Genomic DNA, 18,614 nt, shown 5'->3' on the forward strand with positions numbered 1-18,614 from the left:
TGCTGGAAAGACTCTTCTCTTTCCTCTTTTTATACTTTCTACGTTTGACCTGGAGAGAACAACACCGAGGTCTGTGAATAACGTATTTCTTTTCACATTAAGGTAAAATATTCATCAATGAACTTCGGAAAACACAGTAGAGGGAGAACCCCCAGTAGGTGCAGCCTCAAAACCCGACCCGGGCAACGCCGGGCCACACGAGGCTGGCATGCAGAGCGCCAGAGGAGGGTGGCCAGTGGTGGCTTCCTGCCAGCTGCTTCTCACCCGTGTGTGTGGGCTTTCTGATTGGGTTGTGATCCACCCTGGATGTACAGTTTAAAAATACTGCTTCCCCCCACCACCTCCACATTTTCTCTGAAACACTTTCTTGAGTCATTCCAGGGTCTGAATGACAGTGGCTTTTGACGGCCGCCTCGCACGGTGCAGATCTGCAGTATCGCGCCGCCCTCTCCTTGGGTTCGGCCCGATGCTGCCCAACAGCAGCATCGGGTTTAGATCTCTAAACCCGAAGGAAATTATTTTAAAGGCGGACCCTCCTGCCAATATTTTAGGGAAGGCGAGGAAGCATTTGGCATCTCTTGCTAGTTCCAAGCTTATAACTTTCCAGAATCTCTTGCTGTCAACTGAACTGGGCATGGAAACGTTTATAACTGGTGGTTTGTGGGTAACAGAGTAGTACTTTAGCAGTTAAGTGAATCTCAAGTTTCAGTACCTCTCAAATGTTGTTTACCCAAAATTTCAATATTATTATTGGTTGGGAATAGAAGGAATTAAAATTACATCTCCATTGTGCCCACCAGAACCACGTTTCTGCTAACCAGACTTTTTCTGTGACTTTAGGAAAGCAAAACCGAGTCATAAGGTTTCGAGGTCAACACATGGGCCAAAAAGATTGTGATTTGGAAAGAGCGCCATCTTTCCATCCACCTACCTAGGTATTCCTTGAAAATGTCTCTGGGTTTCAGAGAGGGAGAAAAGGACAACTGAACAGTTGAGAGAAGTTACAAGAGGAAAGCCTTCTCAAAGGCCATGTTCCAGAATCTTTTTCCATTGACCAGGGTCAAGGCATTGGAGGGAAGTGGCCTCCTTCTCCCAGTCCTGCCACAGACTGAACTCCAGGTTTGCGTAGGGCAGCACCCAGATCTGGAAGTCACACTGTGCTCCCCAGAAAAACAGCTTTCTACATGGTAACCAGCTTCATTAAAACATCATTATTAGTATCATAGGCACATTATTGGGAACAGAGGCTTTCACTGGGCAGGGCCGAGGCCCGAGTATTATTTAAGACGTGCTTCCTGGGAGAAACGTGTTTTCAAGGACCCACTCGACGACCGCACTTAGGACTTTGCAAAGGTGACGGCGCCTCCCACATGCTCACACGGGCACTTCCATGCTCTTAAACATTTTCTGGAATTAAAGCAAGGCATAGACAAGAATAGACGAGGATGTAAATTTGCTGTGGCACCCAGCAAAGGAAGGAACACCCAGGAATGCCAGGTGGGAAGGCTGCCCTCTCACACCCTCCAGGACTGGGGCGGGTGGAGGGGTGATAGAAAGAGGAACCATTTGCTCGCCAAGCACAGAGAGTGTGTGAAACTTTCTACATCCCACAGGGCATAAGGCAACATGAGGGGAACGTGGCCACATGGAGTACAGTGCTCCCAGCAAGCTGCGAGGCAGATAAAGGGCCTGGACAGAGGGATATGGACAAAGACAAACCTGGACATGCCAGGGTGGGAGGGGGGCTCACTTCTGAACAGCTCAGGGATGAATAAGCTGCGGTGCCATCAAGTGATACAAACAATAATCCAGTTTAGGGATAAGGAGGTATTAGGGAGAAAGTTTCACCGCATTAGACAAGTAGTTGATAAAATGGTTTAGGGTCTTGGAAAAGCAGGTTTGGTTTCTTCCTTAGGCTGTGCCTGGAGTAGAATATTCCTTTTACATTAAACCCAATAGTCTCTGACGGCACATCTAGGAAAGGACAGTGACTGCCTGGTGGGCTCTGGGCCTGGATAACATTCCCTGAAGCCCGGGGAGGAGCTGTTACCTGAAAAAGCGAAATGCCAGTGGCGGTCGCATCCACTGCCCTGCAGCTCCTAGGTTTGGTCTTTCTTTTAAATATCAACCGGAAGCCAGGCTCAAAGACTTTCTTAACGTGTAAGTAAGATGTGAGCCAGTCACACGGCAGACAAAGAGCCATTGTCGGGTGATGCTGGGGTTGTGCTCCAGCCAGCCTGACCCTCCCACTTCTAGGTAATTCTTCAGAACTGTTGAGGGAGAGCAGAGGGCAGGCCTTCTGAACAAACCACTCTGAGGGCCTGTGAGAGTTTCTGTGTCCCACTCAGCAGGCAGATAGGGCAGATGTCAGTCCTTTCTGCCTGCTGGGTTTCGAGTTCTGGGCCACATGTGCACACAAACACACCCACTGCAAAGAGCAGCTCCCTGAGAAAGGGTTGAGGGCAGGCTCAGAAGCAGTCAGTGAGGCCTTTCAGGGCTGCAGGTGAGGGGCCTGGGCTGGACAGAGCAATAGCAGGTGTCCTTTAAAGCCAAGGGGCAGAGGGCAAAGTGTGCAGGTGACTGGGACATCTGGCCCTGGAGGAAAGAGAGGGAGGCCTGAAGGGAACCATAGCCTGAGAACCGGCTGGGTCACCACCACACAGAGTGACCTGAGACAGGTCCTCTGGCCTCTGGGTGCCCCAGTTTCCCCATCTGAAGTGATGAGTAGATAACACTCCTGGGGCAGCTGTGAGTGGTCACGGCATGGCTCTGTGTTGGGGAAATCATGGAGAGGTGATACAGGGGAGGCTCACACCTTTACTGTGGCAGCAGAGGCCACCCACCGCCAGGGGACCAGCGACCAGCCACTCGGGATGGGGAGAGGCCCAGGCTGCTTTCAGCTGGTCTCCACAGGAGCAGAGAGAAAAGAACAAGTGATGTGAGCCGGTCTTGACTTCTGTCTGCTTCCTCCAGCAGGAATTTGATTGTCCCAGCAGCCTTTGCTCGGTCTTGAGACACTGCTTACATCCCAGAGTGAGGGGGGAAGGAGGGATCTACTGGAGTTGATGCCGTAACTAGGATTTAGAGCTGGGACTGAGAGTTATGTTTCACAAACAGACTTTGAAGTTTGGGAAGAAGGAAAATGTCTCTTCTCTCAGTGAAAATGGCTTTTCGCTTGTAAACCTGTGGAGGTCAGCCGGGGTGAGAATGAACCCAGGGATGAAGAGTCTGTGGCTCCAGCAACAGCTTTTGGCTTAACTGCAGAATTGTTTCTGGAAGCAGTCAATAAAAAATTATGTGTATAAAATGATAACATAAAACCCAAACCCATACAAGCTCACTTAATGTAAATGACTTCAGATCTTAAGAAATCGTTTTTATATTGCCTAAATCCCTGAAGTCTGAGCCCAGGCTGGGGCTGGAGGCGTCCCAAGAATCACTGATTGTCAACCCTATTCCTGCAGGAGTGAGGCTGTTCACCTCCACCAGGCCCAACTGTCAACTGTATCTGAACGCTCTGCTTTATGTCCTCACCTGCCACCATACTGGTGTGTAAGGACCCTCGTGTATGTTGCAGTCCTGAGAAACGTGATCACATCAAGCTGAGGATGCAGCAGACACATTCATCAGCTGGCTGGGGAAATCAACCAGGCTGATGGAGTGGACACCTGGCCAGCTAGCCCATGGCTCATTTCTTTTCCAAACCTGTCTGCGGCATTCACCCCCCTCCGACCCCCCCATCAAACACCCAGTGGTCATGTGCTGGGACCCAGCATGGAATAAGCAGGTCATGGTGTCAGAACTGATCAGAGAACAATGCAAGGGCAGTGACCAGTGGGCTTAACCACAAAGCATTCAAACACATCTGCATAGACGTGACACAGCAAACTTGGGGACATCTCATTGAAGGTAGCCCACTTTGACCTGGAGAATCTTGAAGAGGTGGAGGTGGGTGATGATGAGGCTATCTGAGCACAGATACTTGACTCCTAAGGTTCTAGAATCAGTTTAATTTTAACCTGTAACGACCTTTTGAAGCTGCCTAGTTCAAAGGTCTCCGTGTTCTGCTGGGTAGAGGAGGTGTCATCCTTTTCCAAAGTATCCCTGTGAGTCTGTGTGGGGTTCACCTGCAGATCTGTGAAGAGGTGACTATCCATTGTCGGAAGGGATCATGCTCAGTGAAATAAGCCAGAAAGAAAAAGAAAAATACCAGATGGTCTCACTCATAGCAGGAATTTAGAAGACTCAAATAAGGGATCAGAAAAAAGACTAATTATGATAAAGTAAAAATCAAAATCAACAAGCTACTATAAACCAGAGATAAACTACAGGAAGGGAGAAGGGGATAGGATCTAGACAAGGAGGGGTGGGAATTTTACGGGGACTATGACAAAGATGAAAATGCATACATTGTACAAAAATGAAAAATGATGTAAAAATATATAAAATAAAAAAGGAAAATTATGCAAATAAAAGTTTCAGTCACTTAACACGTGCACTTAGAAAACAAACAAAGCTATGAGGGTACATGAGCCAAGTTACCAGCTGGGACTAGAGAAGAAAAGGGCTGGACTTCACACTTTACTTTGATGCTTTCAGTTTGCCTGACTGGAAAGGCATTAGGATTCTCTATAATTACATAAAAAATGTTAAATTCTGAGTAGTTTTCCCACATGGAGAAATCAGCTTCAACCTGATTTGCAAAGAGGCTAATGAAACCAAAAGGCTTGGGGACAATGGATCTTTCCGCCTCACTGTCCAACACTGCAGCCCAGCTCAGGGCTGGTTGCTGGGACCTCCACAGAGTCCTGAACCCCGAGACCTCTACTCAACCGGATTGAGGATAAGCCCTGAAAAAGTGTATTTTTAACACCTCTCTGGTTGAGAATCATGGACAGGTATGGCCACCTTTTATAAAACATGCCCGTAATTCTGCTTCCTGGACATGCAGAAATGGGTCTCCAGCCTCTTTGCTAAAACTCACACCATAACAGCCCTGACATTTACAATGGAAATGATACTCATCACAGGAAACAAATGGGGAGCCTGCTGTGTACACAGCCTACAGTTTGGGGGCTACTCCTCTGCAATTTTCACACACTATATTTAGGTATAGCTTATTGATCCACTTCGCTTCCCTTCGTGGTGTCAGTCTGTCTCCACCGCTGAGACTCCTGGACACCCACCGACCCCTGCCCCCACCCCTTAAGTGGCACAGAAACTCAGGGAAAGCCATGTCTTTTCAGTGAGATCCTGGCAACAGGCAACAAAGTTCCTGTTGGCCACATGGGCTGAGATGGGTGGAAGGGCCAGGATTCCATCCTGTGACATGCTGGTCAGCAGGCCTCTGGAGGGCAGCTTGGCTGGACAGTCACCTGAGAATGTGACTGCAAACCTGATCCAACCAGCACCTGAGCACTTACTAACGCTGACCTGTCTCCTCTGTTTACAATTCCATGACTGCGACATACTCTCTGATCCCTTCATTACCTAGGAACAGGCTCTAGGCTGCAGAGCGAAAACCTTAAGAGATCAGAGGATTGAGGTGGCACAGCTCTATGGAGGGCATTCATTAATGCGGTCAGATTAATCTAGACTCCTTGTCGGAGGAGTTTTCTTTGATAACAATCACATCAATTTACACGAATACGGTATCTTTAATCATAAGGCTTCAACACGTTTCACAAACATTGATTTAATCTCCCAGTACTTTTGTATAGCTCAGCATAATCATCCTTCACTTAGGAGATGGGGAAACCAGGATGACGTACAAAGTCGAAGATGTAGATAGAGAAACGTCAAACTTTCAAACGCTGTAGTCTACCCAACTCCTAATGACTTGGCCCAGGTGTTTTTTCCGTGTTTCCTTCAGATAAATAATCCAGTATGGTTTGTGATTTACATAATCAACGACTGCAAAACCCATGTGCCTAGCCTATAGTGGGGTACTAAACATCACTCCCAGAGAAAAAGCAGAAAGGAAATCATGACAGCATCAGTCATGTTTACAAATGAATACACATTTTAGTTTTAAGTCTGATGCAGGCCACAAAGTATAAGGATGTCAGAAATAAAGTCGAGCTGCCTGGGAAAATGATGAGGGTAGAGGAAACAAGGAAGAAATGAGGTTGAATTATTTTTTTTTTTAAGTCACATTATGCAGTTGCAAGAAGGAGGCTATTTCTAGTAAGCCACAGGCTGTTCAGTTAAGATTCCCACAGAGGTGAATAGCACAACAATATAAATATTTCGCTGGGGAGGACTGAGGACAGGTCCTCTTAATGAAAGAGATTGACAAATGTGCCTGGATGAGGACAGGGAACAGAGGTGACAAGTTGAGGCTGCTGTAGAAACCAGAAACCAAAAGAATCAAAGCCAGACTACAGAGAAGCAAGTCCCCGACGTGAAGCTGATCAGCCAGAAGTGGGACCAGCATGGATGCTCTTGGTGGACAAGAGGAGAACTTGCTCCATATTTTGCCAGACCAACCCCAATGGCAGGAGGTTCGGTGCTGGCCTCTTCATTAATAAGCAGTGATATGCACCCCTGAGCCACTGCTGTCCTTTGGGGGACATGCCCTGGTTTCATTGGCAGCCCCCAGTGTGTGCTGAGGCATTTTTGTGCCTCCTTCCTGGGATCCTCAGTGGCTGCCGGGCACCACGTGTGCTGACTGGCGAGCCCTCGCTGCTCCTGGCGCCCACCACCCACCCACACGGGGCCTGGGTGCCTGCCTTGTTTGTTCAGCGTCTCCTCCCTTTGGCTGAGCTGCCTCCCACCGGCCTCCCTTGGCAGCTGAAGGGAGACAATGCGCCGGTATCAGCAGCCGTCCCACCTTTAGGGCAAGTGGGAGGCGCTGATTCATGAGGAGAATATTCCCTATCGCCAATGGAAAAAGACAAACAGGCTTCAGATCTGTGGACTTCCCCGAGGCCTCCCCCCACCCCACACAGACACACACGCGAGTGTGAACACGCGCCTAATGTGTCACGGGTGTGCTGAGTGTAAACAGCCTCTCTTAGCGCACTGAGGAGCATGCAGCACGAGGGCTTTGAGGAAAACCTGCAACTCCTCAGCCTGCAGACCCATTCAAGGTTATGTCTTCACATCCTCACTGTAAGTTCTTGTCAGTGAGACAGCCACTCTCAAGCAGGCCACTTCTATTCATCTAGGAAGCCAGACAGCAAAGAAAACTATGTCTGAACAGTTGTTTTGGAAAGTTTCTCCAAAGCCTATGCCAAGGCAGTCGACTTAAATTTTCACCAAAACAGGTGCACTGGGGGAAGCATGGCAAGCCTGACCAGGGAGATCTCTCCCTAAGCCCAATGCCTATTCCATAAGTTAAAACAACGCTCTTCCACATGACTGTCACTTATCTCACACACTCATGTATTTAAATTTTATTCTGAACTTAAAAAAAACCCAAAAAAACCCAGTGGGAAAACAATAAAGCTTCAGAGTGAGAGAAGGAGGCCATACCAGGCCACCAGGTGTCTGTGGCCTCAAGTTCCACAGTTAGCCACGAGTCACCAGAGCTATTTGCTGCTCTGTACTTCTCATTTTTTTTTTTTTTTATTCAGAAAGTTTTTGAGCTGGGACAGCAGAGAAACGAGTGTGATGGACAAAGTCCAAGGAATGACCACGTGCCTCCAAAGTGCTACTTCGGGCCACAGCATGGTCTCATCTCTTGCAGGGGCGCGCCTGGCCACGCACGAAACAGTGCAGATGCTGGTGACCCCTGCTCTGGACTCGGCTGTTAGAGGCCAGTGCCAGCTCTTCCCATCAAGAGGCTCCAGGAAATCAGTCTGGGGCACTGAGTTGCCTTGAAATGGTCAGAGTAAATCACAAAGGGAGTTGGGGTGAAGAGGGTGGGGGAACAACCAGAACCTATGGGCAAAAAAAGAATTCCAGAAAAAGATGATGCAAAAACAAGAAAGCATCAGCAAAAACATAAGAAAGGGGCAGAAAAGGAAGGAATTAGTGAAAAAGGGACAGAGAGAGACCAAGGGAGAGAAATTCTCCAGGTTGGATGTTGAGACACAAGCTGCCATGAATTCAGCACTCATCCTGTCATAGACTCTCAAACAAGAAGGAAACTATGTTTTCATACCCTTCATACCCCCTTTTTTTTTGCCATTTAGAATAAAGGTATGGCTTATTACATCGATTTTTTGGGTAATTTTGGGTAGATATGAGTTTTTTGAAGTGGCACACATGCATTGGTTCATCTGCCCTCCCCCTGCCCCCAACCTAGCGACCATCAGATGTCTTTCCTGCCCACAAGGTCTGGGGTGGACGTGCCACATCACAAAACAGGGGACAAAAATGGGAGAAGGCTTTGCTGAGGGGCTGGTGTTTGTGCCACAACTTGAAACTAAATAGTTCATCCCTTTCTTCCTATGCCCATGGAGCTGGGTAGAACAAATGGCATTGTTATATTACAGTGGGCAGAACAGAGTAAAGAGAGGTGAAGAGTTTGTAGAAGATTTATAAAAGAAGAGGTGTTGAGGCATATACCTTTACATTTATGTATATAAAATGCAAGCCAGTAGGATTTAGGCAAATGACCACAATGCTCTCTTTTAAATTTTAGAATTTCAGTAAGAGAATATAGCTCTCTCTAATCTTCCAAAAACCAACATGAATTTAGAAATAAATATTCCTTTTTGACCTCTTGTTAACTTGCCTAAGAAAACTCTTGACATATCCCCAAGGATCAACAGGTGGTCTCAGGTGACAGTGTCAGGAACGTGCTACCCAGACACCTGGATTTACAATGCCCAGTGTCCTACTTCTGGGATCCATTTCATTCTCAACACAGTCGCTGTGAAATGGGAAGTGTTTCATCCTAATGTCAAAGGCTAGGTGAGAAATAAAATAGCCATTCGTGGCATGGCTGGTCAGGACCCATGCTTATGACAGAAGCAAGTCTCAGGAAAGGAAGGCGCTGGCTGCCTTTCATCACTCAAACAGCTGTGAACGGTTTCAGAATTAGTCTCGAATGCAGACCTCGCGGAACTGACTTGTGTGGGGGCACTCCTGCAGAACTGGAGCCGTTGGGGGCCAGACGGCCCGTGTCACAGCTTGGCTGGGTGTCTCAGAATGAGCACGGGTGACAGGGGGCTGATGGAAGACATGGCAAAGGAGGAAGAGAGAAGGCAAAGATAAAGGAATAAAACTCGGGAGGGAAGGAAGAAGAACATGGAGATGAAGTGGGGTCACATGCAGTGGAGGGAGGCAGCATGGAAGAGGGAAGAGGCAGCACTGGGGGGATGGCTGTGGGGATGAGCCTCTTTTCTCATGGTCCCCTGCTGGGCTCACCTGCCCCGAGTGACAGGGGTCCTGAGCTTGGTCTCTGCAGGTCTGCTGGTTCATTCCTGGAGTCAAGGCCCAACTCTGCTCTTGTTTTTTAGTTTTGTTTATTGAGGTAACACTAGTTTATAGCACTGTATGTGTTTTAGGGCTATGGCTTCACACCTCTACAGATGTATGTTACCACACCACATCCACCACCAAAGTGCCCATAATCCTCCACCACAGTCCACGAGGCCCCCTCTTGTTTCCCTTCTAACTCTCTACCCTTCCTTTCTGCTAGCTTCCTTTTCTGCAGTCAGATTTGCTTTGTTTGGTTGCTTTGGTTTTGTCTGTTTCCTTGCTTTGCTTCTCTCTATTCCACATATGAGTAAATCGTCTTTTGTGTTTCTCCTTCTCACTTCTTTCATTTAGCATCATCCCCTCCAGTTTCACCCACGTTGTTGCAAATGGCAAGTGTTTGTAATTTTTTATAGCTGAGTAGTATTCCATAGTGCAAATAAACCACTTCTTCTTTTTCCACTCATCTGTCTCTTTGAAACGACACATCTGTCCAAACCCTACTCAAAAACTTCCTTTCTTCAGGAAGCCTGTCCTTGTCCCTTTGCCTGGCACCTTCAGGTTTGCTTATGGCTTGTCCTCATTTAAAGCTGCCCAAGTGCCTGTTCAAGGTGCTATCTGAGTACGAACCCAACGAAACTTTCAGCTGACAATGAACTAGAGTCTCCCTTTCTGCTTTCTCCTCGAAGTGATCATAATATGCTTTGCAGACAATCAACGACCCTAAGATCCAGTAATGGTACAAAGTGATTCATTCATGCTCTCTGCCAACAGAATCCCTGGCAGCCCAAGCCCGCTTAGCCTCCAGGAGGAACACAGCTCTGCCAGTCCTTTGAGTTTAGCCCAGTGAAACTCACTTCAGGTTTCTGGCCTCTATAACTAAGTTGTTTTACACTGCTAAGTTTGGGAGGGTTTGTTACAGCAGCGATGAGAGAACCAGACTATGACATCCAGCCGGTTCTCAGCCCATCACAAAGATGGGTTTCTGCAGAAAGATTTCCAAGGCAGAGGGAAGGGTGTGGCTGGAAGGTAAATATAAACAGGCTGGCCAGCCAAGTGCTTCCTCCAGGGGCTGCTCCCTAGAGGGATACTTACATTCTGCGGGTAGCCACAGAACTTGCTGGATCTCAGAGGCTCCAGGAACACATGGTTGAGGGGGAATCAGAAGAGAGGGTCACCATCCCAATTCCCCACCTCCCACCAGGATCTCGTCCTTTGCACATTGGATCAGGAAGCTAGTAGGTAGCGTTCCCTTATGAACTGCCTTTGCCACATTGAGATGTATGGGTACAAACCAAATATTAAAATAAAAGAAAATCTCAGCAGTGGAAGAGCTCAGAGCATGTCTTTTGATAACTAATGATTTCATCAGAGTGTATGATGATGACGATGATGATAATAATTAATGCTGATGACAGTAATAAAAATGATAATATGTGGTACAAAGAACCTTATACTTACACCTAGCCTTTCATCTTTAAGAATTTGAAAATGCTTTGCAACCTGACTTCCAGGACATATCTGCTTGAAATTAGGTCTCTGCTCACCTCTGAAATTCAGACCTTTGCCTGGCTTGAAATAAAGTAACCACTGACCAGTTAATGCAAACTCTGTTCTTAGTCCTTTAATTTTTTTTTTTGCATTTAAAAAAATTTTTTTTAAAGATCTATTTTATTTATTTATTTATTTATACAAGTACTGGGTACAGTCAGAAGCGCGGGAGGGTGAGAGAATTCACCAGAGCCAGAGCAGGGAGCAGAGCAGGCAGAAGGACCGAAGCACACTGATGAGGGGAGCAGCAGGCGGCAGGAGAGGTCTGCGCACCATGTGGGACCCTCCTCTGGTGGCCGGAGAGCAGCCAGGGATAGAACCAGCGCTGCAGAGGCTGCGGGCAGCTTCACAACCCAGTGCTCAACCGCTGCACCACCGGGGAGGCCCCATTTTTAAAATTTTAACATTTACCATTTTTTACATTTTTTTCAACCATATTTTCATCCCTCCACCCCCTTCAGATACTTCAAGCTATAGTACAAAGCCATAATAATTAAAACAGTTTGGTATTGGAACAAAAACAGACACACAGACCAATGGAACCAAATTAAGAATTAAGAATTCACAGAATTCTTAATTTATTTTTCCCAGAATGTGTTTCCGAGACTCATCTCTTAGAATTCAAACTAACCTGGCTTTCTGACCTGCTCCCTACTGATGCTCTTCTCTCCCTCAACCTCATGTTCTCTTTGGGGAGCTCATCTCAGGGTTTTGAGCTCTTACCTCTTGCACACCTAGCCCTAGAGCTGACCTCTTTGCTCTACAGCAACCTCCAGCTCCAGCTCAAAGCCTGAATAGCTCCAAGGCACCACCACCCCCCAACTTAACACCTCCTCCTGCTAACCGAGCCACTTCCTGGGTCATGGCATTGTTGCCAGCTCATTGCCCTGCACCATCCAGTCTCTGCCAGGGAGCCATCTTCAGCTCCTGCCGGTCTTCCTCTTCTCACCACCACTCTGACCCCTAGTCCCATGGTCACCATCTCTGCAATGTTCTGGCCTCTATCACTGTTGTTCTCACCTCTACAGCCCTGGACCCTTGAGCTCCTGTCCCAACAGTTTCCCAGCTGCAGCCCCTCAGCTGGCTGAGAATAACAATTGAACAAAGACTTTATCTCATCCATCTTTATATATCTCACAGTGCTCCTAGGATTGACTTCCATGGAAGGGAGTCAATCAATATTCTTTTTGAACTGAATTTCTAAGATTTCAATCATTAAGATATTTTATTTTATATATACTGACACATATAAAGTTTAAAAAAAAAAGCAGCTGGTAAACTCTATTATATTTTAAATGTATCTGGTGAAGGTACTATTGTGAGGATTCCTGTAATGAATCCTAAGTTACAGAATCTTTACACACCTACCTATTTCTTAGTTACATTACATTTTCAGGAAGCTGTTTGTGCCTGGCTTATCCAGGAAACTTGTAAGTGTATCACAGTATTACCAAATATACAAACAGGATTTTGCTATTAAGGCCAGGTCATACTGTGAACAGCAGCTGAAAGGAACTAGGTATTTCTCAGCAGGCCAAACATATGAAGGGTAATTGTTCTGGGGGAAGATCGGAGCTACCGACTCGGGAAGTGAAACCATCCGCTGTGGGTATCCCCTCGGAGGGCCTGAGAAAAGGAGTCAAATGAGTCTCAACTTTGCTAGTGGTTGTAACAAGGAGTGAAGAAACCAGCCTGCCACGAGCCAAAGGCATGGCGAGTGAGGCAAGAGGAGGCCTCCAGGGTAAGATAAAGAAGATATGCACTCAGAGCAGATATACCTGGACTCAATTTAGGAGATGCAGAATATTCGGTCTCCACAAGTGAACCATGTGCTAGTAAAAAAAAAAAAAAAAAAAAAAAAAAAAAAATCAAGCTTGGGGAGGAACAACAAACCTGCCTAAAGCAGAACAAGGTGGAGGAAGGAAACCCATAGGTAGGACTATATATGAAATCTCTATTGAGTAAAGACTTTTGAATTATAATTATTTTAGAAGATAAATATGACTTGAGAGAAGATGGCTGATTTGTTTAAACAAACAAACAACAAAAAACGGCAGGAAGGGATTTCTAAAATTCCAGAACCTAGATCCCACTGGCTAGTGATGAAAATGAAGAGGAATAGGGGATCACACTCATGATGGATGGGCCTCCCACAAGTAACCCTACACTTAGTGACCTGCTGCAGACCTGCTTAGAGAGACGCTGTGAGGAAGGGCTAGTTGATCTCCCAAGGAAAGTAGCTGCAGGGGCTAAAACAAATTTCTAAGATTTGGGGATTTATTTGTAGATGTCGAGGGGTCGACACTATGATTATAAATGAGGGCAATCATCACGTGGACAGCTTTTGGGGAAAAGAGATTTTATAGGAATTCCCTATTGGCACAAGGAATGAAGGCATTTACATTAAGGGTGCCAGAGAGGTTTTAGGGTAAAAGCAAAGAATATTTTTAAATAAGGGAAGGTATATGGTTATGCATATTCATAAAGATTTTGGAATTTTTAATGACATCATTCTAATCTGGATCTAATCATGAGAAACTTCAAGGAAAAATTAGGAGGGAGGTGAAGGCATGATAATTAGTATGCAACTGAGACTTCATTAGATATGAAGTACTCTGGAGAGCAGCAGTGGCTGGGGCCAGAACCCAGAGTGCAGGAGGAATGCTGTATGTCCCAGGGGGCTAGCCTGAGAGCCCGAGGAGGGTAGAAGACAGTGGAATATTTGATAATCAACCAAGGAGACTGAAATTTAAAGCTCTCTTGGTTAAGTCCAAGGAAGGAAAAGGGCAGGAAAGGCCAATGTGATTAAGGAAGGATATAAAGATTAGTCTGAGGAGTCTAAGAGGGAGGCTTAAAATATATAAACAGTGATTTAGAGATATAAACTTTATAAAATACAAGTAGTAAGAAGTTTGGAGAATAATGGGAAAAGTGGAATGGTTCTGGTGAGACCTTATGGACAGCATTCCCCCTCTGTGGTCTGGAGGTCACAAAAGCAGAGAATGCTAGGATATTGGAAGGGGCCTTCCAGAAGAAGCAGGCCAGCCTTTCTTTTTACAGGTCCAGGAATGCAGGAAGAAAGCCACCAGCCCTTAAGCAGCTCTCTCTGCATCCTCTCACCCCCAAAACAAGCACAAAGAAAAGCAGGAGGGGTAGGATTAGCGCCTGGAGGTCAGGAGGCTCAGGACAGGGAGCCTGGCTTCTAGCAGAGCAGGAGAAGATGAAGGGATGGAGAAGGGAAGATCTAATTTCCTGCTCTGGGAGGGCAAAGTGTGAGAAGGTGGTGAGAACAGCCTGGGGAAAAGAAGGGGACAGTTTCAAGCCCTGTAACACACAGAGATGGAGCTGAGGGAAGCTCTAACTGGTATTTATCCAAGTCTTCTGATGACAGATCAGATTCCCGAGGTCTGGAACGTGTTACAGAGCATGATTCTTAACAGGGCTAGGAGATAGAGCGAACAATTATGGGCCGTTTAACTTAACATCATTTAACTTAACTTAACATCATTTACAGAAAAATATTAGGAGAAGTTTGGGGAGGGAACAACCCCAAGATACAGTAATTGGGTTAGAAACAGGCTACAGGTTTTAACGGAGGGAAGGTGTGGTTTTAACTAGTTTGTGAGACTTCTTTGAAGTTAGGGCTTTCTCAGTTCTAGATTTTAGCTCATGGTTTAAAAACTTCCATAAAGACTAGGAATAAATATAAAACGAGTAAATAAAACAAAAAACAATCATAACTGAGGACAGTAGAAACACAATGGCAAGAATGGATGTTAAGGAGAAACGATACAGTAAAGAAAGCATTTAGCTTAGCTTGCATCAGCTGGTAGGGTTTTGATTAGGATCATTTCATGAAAAATATGTGATTTCAATTTTGGTCTGAGTTTGTTGCCATGCCATTTGCTAAAATGCTCTGCAGAACAAAAGGATTTTTTTTGTTTGTTTGTTTTTCTCTGGGAAAAAAAAAATCTTAGGTTTTTTTTTTTTTTTTTTTTTTTAAGTGGCTTGACCATTTGGTGTGGTTAAAAATTTGGTGCAGTAGGCTGAGGACTTCATGAATCTAGCCTTTGTGAATTTTCCAAGTTAAGAATTCTTAAACAAAAAGAAGATATTCTTTGGGTTATTCTTGATCAAGAAATTGGCCAATATCCATTTTCTCATATAGAAATTCCATACCACTGAGTAGCTACTGAATCTTTAGAAATAGCCTCAGAAAGGATAAAGAGTAGAGGAATCAGGGAACATATTAAGACTATTTTTATATTAAGATTTGCTAGAAGACTTGACTATACCTTGCTACCTTTTTTTTTTTTTTAAATGTCTAATGAGTACAAGGCACCAATGATTTAATTCTACCTTTCCAAATGTATTAGATGTAAGTAACTGGTCTATACCTCTGTAACTAGCCTCCAGGAGGGCTGGGAACATGTCTGTCTAGTTCATACAAGGTCTCACACAACATCTGGTAAATATGTGGTTAATCAATGAATAACAACTGCATCAATACTGGGTACTTTACTGAGTGCCAGAGACTGTACTAACCAGCATCTTGTATAATTAGCTCTGTTAATTCTCCAACAATGTCTTTGAAAGAAGTTCTATCATTAATCCCACTGTCAAGGACTGGGTAAAAGAGGCGGCACTGAGAAGTTAAGTAATTGGCTTAAGGTCACACAGCCGGTAACCAACGCAGCCTGGCCCTGGGGCACCCGAAGTCCACAGTCCTCCTCTGTGAGTGGGTGTACAGCCCCCCAGCCCATGTGTCAGTGTTCACACACCCAGAAAACTACATGCCAGGTGGGAATTCTCGGAGATGCATACTCAAGTATCAACTCACATCACCAAATACTGAAGTCAGTGGCGATAGGAAATTCAAAGTTCAGTTTCTGGGATCAAGAGCTGTGCGGGAAACCCAGAGGCAGAGAACCAGGAGAATAGGCTGCAGTCAGCTCTAGGAGATGCCCCAGTTCTCAGTCGGAACAAAACATTTAAGACTTTTCGCATTGGTAGCAAAGTAATTGAGGGTATTGGGGCGGCTATATCAGTGAGGAAAAGAGTAAAGTGCGGAGCCAAGAGTGTGTTCTGCGTGGCCTCTGCTGGGTCCTGCTGGCCTGGGCCGAGTGAAGACTTTCTAGATGAGTCTGAATTTGGTTCGGAACATGACATAGATGGATTCCCCTCTAGTTCCACTTTAGGATACTGCGTTTGAGATCTGAGATGTCCTCATCGCTTTTGTTTTCTTTTGATGTCCTTTATGGCATCTTTTTTTTTTTTTTTTCTCCTGTAACCATCTGGTTCTGAGGAGCTCTGTTTATGCGTTTGGCTCCAGAGTGTCCCTGAACGCTGAAGATCTTGGGGCTACACGCCCAAAGCTGATGAGGAGCGTGAACTTTGTGGACTCCTAGGAAGATGAAAAGAAGCCTCTGGCACTTACAAGATGGACTTAGACACCGAGAAGGGAGGAGACAATTTAGACTGAGGAGGATTCCTGTCTGCCCTGCCCTGTGCACTAAGGAAAATGTGGTGCTTCTCAGCCCTGACACTGAAGAGCCTGCTGAGTGTGGTCCCATAAGGGACACTGCACCTCAGCAAAGCGCCTTCCTGAGGCGCTTGCCTGTCTGGTCCTCTTTCCAGAGGAAGAAAACTGACTGCCACAACCTGAGGTGGTTCAGCCTCATGCTGTGTAGATGATCCAAGCTTTGGGGAGACACGTTGTCCCTACGAACGAGGTTAGAAGTTTAGTGTCACCACACAGCTTGCCTAATAGAAGATGAAGTCCAAGTGGAGCGAACCAGATTAATGCGGCCAGAGACTTAGAAAGAGGAAATACAGTTAGAAACCCCAAGTCAAGCAGTCAAGGGCATGGGGGTGGGGAGGGAGAGCAGTGAGAAGAGAAGGCGAGCCTTGAAATAAGAAGCCACTGTTATGTTCAGGCCTCTGGAGGGGAAACAGAGTTGCAGAACTGGTCTGGTGATGACATCTCAGTGAACAAAAGAATGCTGAGCGAGAAAGGGATGGTAGAAAGAGGGGCTGATGCGACCTCAAGACCTGTGCCCTCCCAGGGTCCATTTCCTGCTCCGCCAATTCTTTTGTTCTCTGTCCTTATCAATCCCACCCCTGGCCTGAGTAGGAAGGACAGACAAGTCATGCTTAAAGCCTATCTAGCTTTGGAATTACTAAAGCCTTTACAAGGGTGGAGGTTTCTGTTGGCCCCATGATTTTTTCATTCTGAGATGACACTTTCTGTGCATGAGCACAGACACACATTGCTGGTTTATGTGACTGGTGCAAGGAATGTTTCAGAAAGCTGACAGCCTGGTGGCACCTCGTCAGGATGGGGGAACAAATGCCAGGGTGGCCAAGGGGCTCCTTGCTGTGTCAGCAGGAGCGTGCTGGAATCTTCCTCCCCCAGAGCGGGGGCACATCCTCTCCTTCACACACCCACTCACCAGGAGTACAGGCAGCCATTGTTCCCGTGTCAGAGGCCCGCCACGCCCTGCTCCCGGACAATGCCTGCACTGCACAGCCATCTCCGAGCTGGTGATTTCCTTTCCTTTTTATTTCCTCCTCTGCTTACGAGTGCATGGAATGAAGGGCTTTTTTTTTTTTTTTAAACAGGACATTTTACAGGGTGTTTACCGATGACATACTAACTTTCAATCTCTTTCCACTGGGGTTTTCTTAATCTCCAAAAGATTATACAACAGATAGGAATTTGGTACAAAACACAAGTAAAAGAGGTTCAAAAGGATTCAATTTTTCAGTTATTGTGCATCTCATTAGGTCACCACCATGTTTGAGCAGTTCCTCTGAGAAGGCTGCTTTCTTTCCCCTTCAGAGGGCCAACCACGCGAAAGGAACATCGCAAGCTAAGAGTTTTACGAATCTAGAAGCAAGGCATGTTATGTCCTAACAATCTACAGATCCTTTCTTAAAACAGCAACTTCAGTCTTTAGAAATTCAGCCACTCTTCCATCCACCCACCAATCAATATTCAGTTAGCACCTACCTTGTAAGAGCCTAAAATATTTTTAAGAAATCCTTTTCTTCCGAGAGTGTACAATGTGGTCAAAGGAGAAAGGCAGAAACAAATGCATATGTAATAAATTACAGTAGGCATCACAATAGAATTACGTGTAGCATTTGATGTAGATACAAAGGAAGGAATAGAAATTCTAGTACACGCGGTGTCAGTAATTGAGCTGGGGCTTGGTGTCCTGGGAGGTGGCACATGGCTTAGGTTTTCGTGTGTGCACATAAGTTGTGTGCATGCCAGTGTGTGCCAGGGTCTGGGGTGGTGGGCCCAGACCTGGAGATCCTGTAGGCCACGGTGGCATTCAGACAGCCTATGGGCATCAGGAGACTGACCTGATGGGATTTGCCTTAGGTGTGGGTCACCATTTCTGTAATCAAACAGTTTTTCCTTGTATGTGTTTTGTCCTTGTTTTCCTTTATACAACAATGCACTTTGCGGTGAGAATAATGTCTCATATTCGATTCGGCGCTGTGCTCTGACCTGGGAGATGCCCCCTGGCATTCAATATGGGTATTTTCCCAACTGGCACGGGTGGCCCGGGAAACCTTACCACTTCAGTCGGTCGATAGTATTTGAGGTCCACAGTCACGTGAACTTTTCCGGTCTCTTTACATCTGCCCACTTCATTTTCATTCTTTCCTTCCCACCTGGAAAG

At 46.0% G+C, this 18,614-nt stretch overlaps 1 protein-coding gene across 1 annotated transcript in view; it reads right to left on the bottom strand.

The window, feature by feature from the left end:
* GMDS (GDP-mannose 4,6-dehydratase) overlaps positions 1-18,614 on the bottom strand; it is a 544,099-nt gene that overhangs the window by 69,781 nt on the left and 455,704 nt on the right. The window contains exon 9 of the mRNA XM_054698418.1: positions 18,510-18,606. Within this exon, the coding sequence (XP_054554393.1) occupies positions 18,510-18,606 (97 nt within the window). The remainder of the gene's footprint in view (positions 1-18,509; positions 18,607-18,614) is intronic.

The sequence above is a fragment of the Talpa occidentalis genome, unplaced genomic scaffold, assembly GCF_014898055.3.
Source record: "Talpa occidentalis isolate TD23 unplaced genomic scaffold, MPIMG_talOcc4v2.1 talOcc4.2, whole genome shotgun sequence".
Lineage (NCBI taxonomy): Eukaryota > Metazoa > Chordata > Mammalia > Eulipotyphla > Talpidae > Talpa > Talpa occidentalis.